Source organism: Canis lupus, chromosome 27 (genome assembly GCF_011100685.1).
Source record: "Canis lupus familiaris isolate Mischka breed German Shepherd chromosome 27, alternate assembly UU_Cfam_GSD_1.0, whole genome shotgun sequence".
Classification (NCBI taxonomy): domain Eukaryota; kingdom Metazoa; phylum Chordata; class Mammalia; order Carnivora; family Canidae; genus Canis; species Canis lupus.
This window is the reverse complement of record NC_049248.1, coordinates 5,246,129-5,253,633: the sequence shown is the minus strand read 5'-3', so window position 1 is coordinate 5,253,633 and position 7,505 is coordinate 5,246,129. Positions and strand designations below refer to the sequence as shown.

Genomic DNA, 7,505 nt, shown 5'->3' with positions numbered 1-7,505 from the left:
TCATTTGACAAAGATTATTATCTATGATGTGATTAATACTATTCTAGGTCCATATCAGTGAACAAGAAGTAGGCATATAAATAGCTATGTTATGTATGATATTTTTAGAGCAAGAAAAGGTAATCAGAAATGTGTGTATGGGATGGGGAGGTGTCAGGTCAATTTGAAATAGGGTGAACAGGGATCCCTGGGTGGCGCAGCGGTTTGGTGCCTGCCTTTGGCCCGGGGCGCGATCCTGGAGACCCGGGATCGAATCCCACGTCAGGCTCCCTGCATGGAGCCTGCTTCTCCCTCTGCCTGTGTCTCTGCCTCTCTGTCTCTCTCTGTGTGACTATCATGAATAAATAAATAAAATCTTAAAAAAAATAAAATAGGGTGAACAGGGTAGGCTACATTGAAAAGGTGACATTTGAGAAAAAAACTGAAAGAGGGAGGGAGTTAGCCATTAGACTGTCTAGGGATAGTCCCTTTTAGTTGAAGACTTTTGTCTGTCTTCAGACAAGAAGAAGGACAACTTCTTGTTGTCCTTGTATGGTGTATCTTGCTATTCTGCTCTACTATGGAAGTGAGTGTCAGGAGAGAAATGGACATAAATATTGATGTGTTCAATCCACCACTTTCAACCAGAAGTGCCTCCTATTAACCCCACCTTTCTCAGCCTAGGGTGTTTCCTGACTTTTTCAAATTGCCTAGCACAGATGAGTATATGAGACTTCAGTAACTCATTGTTTATTGCTACATTAAACCAATAAATCATTAGAGTTACAAATGGCTTTCAGAAAGCTTGATTTTGTCATAAAATGTTCAGCTTCCTACAACTCCATTTCTTTTCTGCGTCCTCTTGAAGTGCCACCCCATGTGCTGTATTGTAAACAGTGAAAAGATTGGGTACCTCATAGCAAAAAGATTGGGTACCTCATAGCAATTAAGGTTCTAAGTAGTGGGTAGGAAACTGCTGTTTGTGCAGGCACCTACCTAGAGTAGGATCTTTAAGAAATAATAAGTGCAGGTCATTGACTAAATATGATTGTGCTCAGAGAATGTATTGGGTGATCAAACTGTTTTCTATGATGTAGAGATGGTGGCTAACTGTGCACTCGTCAAAACCCCTAGACCTATACACCATAAAGAGTGAATTTTACTGTATACAAATTTTTAAAAAATCAAGATTTACAGTTTCTGTTCCAGTGCAAAAAAGTTTGGAAGTCACCATTCTGTCCTAACAAGAGTAAAAAGCCAGAAAAATTGAAAAATCAATAACTCTTCTTATATTCATTAGAGAAATGAGGTCACAGGGCAAATTGATACACCTCAAACTGGAAATAAAGGTAAGTACAGAGAATCATAATTTAGTAGAAATCCACAAGTAGAAACCTCTGTGGGAACCAGTGCCTAAGGAAGGAAGCCTGAACTGTAACCGATAAATTGCTGGAGACTCATGTGAACAAATCTGAAAGATAAAAATCCCAAGGGAACCCAATCACTGGGGTCAGATTTTTGTGAGTTTTACCTTCAAGAACTCTATCAGCTTTGAGGGAGAAAAAGCTCCTTATTGCTCTGGCAGGGGAAGGGTAAAGGGAACCATTTGGAAATATACCAAAGTATTCTCTTCTTAACAAGGTCTACCCTCAGGTAAAACTATTTAACCAGAATTTGCAGGAGTTTTATCAGAGATTCCAGTGGGGGAGAGAAATGCCTGGACATCAGCCCACTTTAGCCATCCTGTCCCCTTTAAAGGGGGGCAGGGGGAGACCGGAGAAACTCTTAAGAAGTTTGGTCCAGAGGCAAGAGTTCACTAAAACATGGAGTCCTAATCATAGGATTTCCCCTGCCCTTACAACTAACTACCACATTACTAAAGGCCTATTTACTGTAATTCCTTTCACCTAGTACATTATTCTGGCAATCAAGACAAAAATGTAATTACTAAAGGGCAAAAAAAAAAAAATACAATTTGAAGAGAAAAAGCAAGCATCACAACTAGACTCAGATATGGCAGGGATGTTGGAATTATTACACCAAGAATTAAAATAATTGTGATTAATATACAAAGGACTCTGATGTATAAAAGAGATAACATGCAAGAACAGATGGGCAATATAAGCAGAAAGATGGAAATTCTAAAAAAAAAACTAAAAATAAATGCTAGAAGTAAAAAACCTGTAATAGAAATAAGAATACCTTTCATGGGCTTATTGGTAGACTGGACATGGCTAAGGAAAGAATCTCTGAGCTTAAAAATATATAAATATAAATCTCCCAGGCTGAAAAGCAAAGAAAAAAAGACTGAAAACAAAAACCAAAAAACAAAGACCTGTGAGACAGCTACAAATGGTGTAGAATGTGTGTAAGGGGAATACCAGAAGGAGAAGAAAGAGAAAGAGAAGAAATATTTGAAACAGTAATGACTGAGAATTCCCCCAAAGTAATATCAGAAATCAAACAACAGATCCAGAAAGCTCAGAGGACATCAACCAGGATAAATGCCAAAGTAACTAAACCCAGGCATATCAAATGCAAACTACAGAAAATTATAGATAAGGGGTGGGGGGGAAGCACTGGAGGAAGTCAGAAAAAAAATAAACAACAAACACCTTATCCATGGAGGATCAAAGATAAAAAAGAATGCAAGCAAGTAGAGAGTGGAATTAGATATTTAAAATGTTGAGAGAAAAAAACAACAACCTACAATTCTGTACCTTGCAAAATTATCCTGAAGGAAACTGAAAGAAAAAGAAAGACTTCCTCAGAGAAACAAGAATTGAGGGGACTTGGTACTAGTAGAAGAAATGTTTGTAAGTTCATCTGCCTTGTAAGAAATGTTAGAAGTTCTTCAGAGAGAAGGGAAATGATATAGGTTAGAAACTCAGATCTACATAAAGAAAGGAAGAGCATTAGAGAAAGAATTAGTGCAGATAAAATTAAAAATTGTATTTTTCTTATTCTTAATTTATCTAAGATAAAAGTTTACTTAAAATTATAATAACAGGGGCACCAGTGATCCTGGGTCCTGGGTTGATCCCTGTGTGGGGCTTTCTGCTCAGTGGGGAGCCTGCTTTTCCTTTTTCCCTCTGCCTCTCACCCTGCTCTGCTCTCTCTTGCTATCTCTCTCTCTCTCAAATAAATAAATAAAATCTTAAAAAATAAAATTATAATAACAACAAAATAATAGTAACAATGTATTTGCTTATGTATACTTATGCATATCTATGCTTATGTATAAGTAAAACGAATGATAGAAAATACCAGAAAAGAGATCTAGGAATTAGAATTATTTTGTTGTTATAAGATACTCACGTTGCCTGTGAAGTGGTATAGTGTTATCTAAAAACAAGCTTGAATTAGTTGTAAATGTATATGCAAAATCTAGGGCAACCACTAAAAAAAGTTTAGAAAGCATATACTAGGAGATGATTGGAGCTAGAAAGTATTATGCTAAGGAAAATAAGTTGGAGAAAGACAAACCATATGATTTTACTAATATGTATAATTTAAGAAACAAAACAAAAAAACATAGTGGGAAAAAAGAGAGAAAACCAAAAAAGACTCTTAACCATAGAAAACAAATGATGGTTAACCAAAGGGGAGGTGGGTCGAGGGATGGGTTAAATAGGGATGGGTTAAATAGGTGATGAGCACCAGGTGATGTATGTAAGTCTTGAATCACCAAATTGTACACCTGAAACTAATATTACATTGTATGTTAACTAACTGAAATTTAAATAAAAAATAAAAATAAACAGCGCCAAAGCATATGCTAAGAATAGAGATAAAATGGAATTACATAAAATGCTCAATTTAAATCACACAAGCAGAAAAAGAGTGGAAAACAAAAACAGGGACAAAGAACAAGGATAACAAATAGAAAACAGTAATAACTATGGTAGATAACAATCCTACTATATCAATAATTATGTTGAATGTCAGTGGGCAAAACACACCAATTAAAAGAGATTGTCAGGATGGATAAAAAGCAAGACTCAAATATACATTGTCTACAAGAAACCCATCTTAAAGACGCATATAGATTAAAAGTAAATAGAGGAGAAAGATATACCTTGCTAACACTAACCAAAAGAAAGCAGGAGTAGCTATATTAATTTCAGACAGAGCAGATTTCAGAGCAAGGAAAGTTATCAGCAATAAGGAGGAAAATTACATAATGAGAAAGGGGTCATTTAACTAAGAATACATAACAATTCCTAAAATTACCTAACAATAGAGCATTAAAATACCTGAAGCCAAAAAACTCATAGATTGTAAGGAGAAATAGGTAAGTTTACTATCAGAGTTGGAGACTTGAGCACCTCTCTCTCAGAAATGGGCAGATCTAGAGGACAGAAAATCAGTAAGAATATAGTTGAATCCAACAGCACTGTTAATCAACTGGATACAATGGACCTCTACAGAATATCTCATTCAACAATAACTGAATACACATTCTCAAGCTCACATGGAACACTCACCATGATAGACCATATTCTTGTCCATAAAACACACCTCAATAAATTTAAAAGAATAGAAACCACACAGATTTCCTCTCATAGCATAATGAATTGAACTAGAAAGAAACAATAGAAGGATAAGTGGAGAATCTCCAAATACATGGAGATTAAACAACACATTTTTAGATAACATGAATCAAAGGAGATATCTCAAGAGAAAGTTAAAAAATTTTGAACAACATAAAAATGAAACACAACATACTGAAATTTTTGGATGCAACAAAAACAGTGCTTAGAAGGAAATTTATAGGATTAAATACAAATATTTGAAAAGGAGAGATACCTAAAATCAATCATCTAAACTTCCACCTTAGGAAATTAGGAAAAGACAAGTGAATTAAATCCTAAGTAAGCAGAAGGAAAAAAAAAAAAAAAAACAAAACAAAACTAAGCAGAAATCGATGAAATTGAAAACAAGAAATCAATAGAGAAAACTAACAAAACCAAAAGTTGGTGTTTTGAGATCAATAAAATTGATAAGCTTCCAGCCTGGCTAACTAAAAAAAAATAGAGAAGACTCAAATGATTAATATCAGAAGTAGAAAAGGAGACATCACTACAGGTCTCATTAAAAGGATAATAAAGGAATAATATTAAAAATTATGCCCACAAATCTGATGACCTAGATGAAATGGACCAATTTCTTGAAAGACTCACTCTGCCAAAACTCACAATAAGAAGTAAAGGACAATATGAATAGCTTAATGTCTATTAAAGAAATTGAATCAATAACTAATAATTTTCCAAAATAGAAAACATGGCCCAGATGGAGTCACTGGTGAATTCTATCAAACATTGAAGGAAGAAATTATACCAATTGTCCATAATTTCCTTCAGAAGATAGATGCAGAGGGAGTACTTTCTTTTTTTTTTTTTTTTTTTTTTTTTTTTTTCAGCTGAAAGGTCTCACATTTATTACTGAACCAACCTACTGGTATAGAGGCATAGTAACAGAGAAAATCATTCTCTTGATAAGACATGTCTATTGGCCAGGTAGGAAGGATGTTTCCATATTGATAAGATAGGAACATGTGATCTCCATGTGGCTTAAATATGTGTGCCAATTATGTTTGCTATTTCATGATGTGCGATGCTTCCTCACAGACCCAGTTTGGTTCTTCTCCAGTGTCTCCTCTTGGAATTGTACCTGATTTTATTACCAGTTTTCATCCGAATCCACTGGGGAATAGGACGATTCTGCTTTTGTTTCTTGGCCAGGAATCGCTTGATTCTGAAAGTCTTGTGAGAAGACATGGCGATCACAGTCAACCACACGCAACCAGGATGGCGGCGAGGAGGACTTTCTAACTAATTTTATGAGGCCAGCATTACCCCAATCCAAATCCAGACATAGCTATTACAAGAAAACTGAAGACTAGTATTTCTCATAAACACAGATGCAAAGGCTGTCAACAAAATATTGGCAAATCAAATCTAAGGATGTATGAAAAGATTTGTACACTATGACCATGTGGGATCTACTTTAGGTATGCAAGGTCAGTTTAACACTTGATAATCAGTAATGTAATCCATTACATCAACAGGCTAAGGAAGAAAATTAACTTGATCATATCAGTAAATACAGAAAACACATTGACAGAATTCAACACTCATTGATGATAAAGAAAAAAAACTCAGTAAATTGGGTGTAGAGGGGAACTTCCTTAACTTTAAAAGAATATCTACAAAAAAACCTACAAATAACATCATACTTAATGATGAGAAACTCAAAGTTTTCCCACGAAGACTGAGAACAAGGCAAGGACATCCCTCTCACCACTGCTTTTCAACATCATACTGGAAGTCTTAGGCAATGCAATAAAACAAGAAAAGGAAATAAAAGGTATACAGATTGGGAGGAAAGAAATAAAACTACCTTTGTTTCCAGGTAACATGATCATCTATGTAGAAAATGTAGAAAATAATCTACAAAAAAAAATCCTAGAACTAATAAGCCACTAGAACAGTATTATAGATTACAGGTTAATATACAAAAGTCCATCACTTTCCTATACAGCAGCAATGAAAAGTGGAATTTGAAATTAAAAACAGCATACCATTTACAATACTTAGGTATAATTCTAATAAAATATGTAGAAGATCTCTGTGAAGAAAACTACTAAGATTTGATAAAAGAAATCAAAGAGCTAAATGGAGATATTCCATGTTCAGAAATAGGAAGATTCAATATTGCCAAAATGTCAATTTTTCCCAACTTGACCTATTGATTCAATGCAATATCAATCAAAATCCCAGCAATTACCTTGTGGACATCAACAAACTGATTCTAAAGTCTATATGGAGAGGCTAAAATTCAGAATAGCAAACACAATATTGAAGTAGAAAAATAGAGTTGAAGGACAAACATTACCCAACTTCAAGACTTATTATAAAGCTACAGTAATCAAGACAGTATGGTATTAGCAAACGAATAGGAAAATAGATCAATGAAAGAAAATAGAGAGCCCAGAAATAGACCCACATAAATATAGTCAACCAATATTTGACAAAGGAGCAAAGGCAATTAAATGGAGAAAAGATAGTCTTTTCAACAAATGGTGCTAGAGCAATGGTACATCCACATGCGAAAACAAATCTAGACCCAGACCTTACATTTTTCATAGTAGTTAACTCAAAATGGATCACAAAACTAAATATAAAATGCAAAACTATAAAACTCCTAGAAGGTTAAATAGGAGAGAATCTAGATTACCTTGGGTTTGGTGATTTATTTTTAGATACACCATCACAGGCATCATCTGCAAAACAATCGACTAATAAGCTAGACTTCATTAAAATAAAAAGTTTTTGTTCTGTGAGATGAGAGAATGAAAAGACAAGCCACAGACTGGGAGAAATATTTACAAAGACACATAGGATAAAAGACAATTATCTAAAATATTAAAGAAAAAACCCTTAAAACTCCACAATAAGAAAAAAAATGGGTCATAAATAAATTTTAAAAATGGGCCAAAGATTTAACAGATACCCCACTAAAGA

General features: G+C 34.5%; 1 protein-coding gene across 1 annotated transcript; it reads right to left on the bottom strand.

Annotated features, from left to right (window-relative positions):
- Window positions 1–5,402: 5,402 nt before the first annotated feature.
- Window positions 5,403–5,800, bottom strand: LOC119877626 (60S ribosomal protein L39). The gene has a single exon (XM_038576109.1). The coding sequence runs from the start codon at window positions 5,757–5,759 to the stop codon at window positions 5,604–5,606; it is 156 nt and encodes a 51-aa protein (XP_038432037.1). The 5' UTR covers window positions 5,760–5,800; the 3' UTR covers window positions 5,403–5,603.
- Window positions 5,801–7,505: the final 1,705 nt, after the last annotated feature.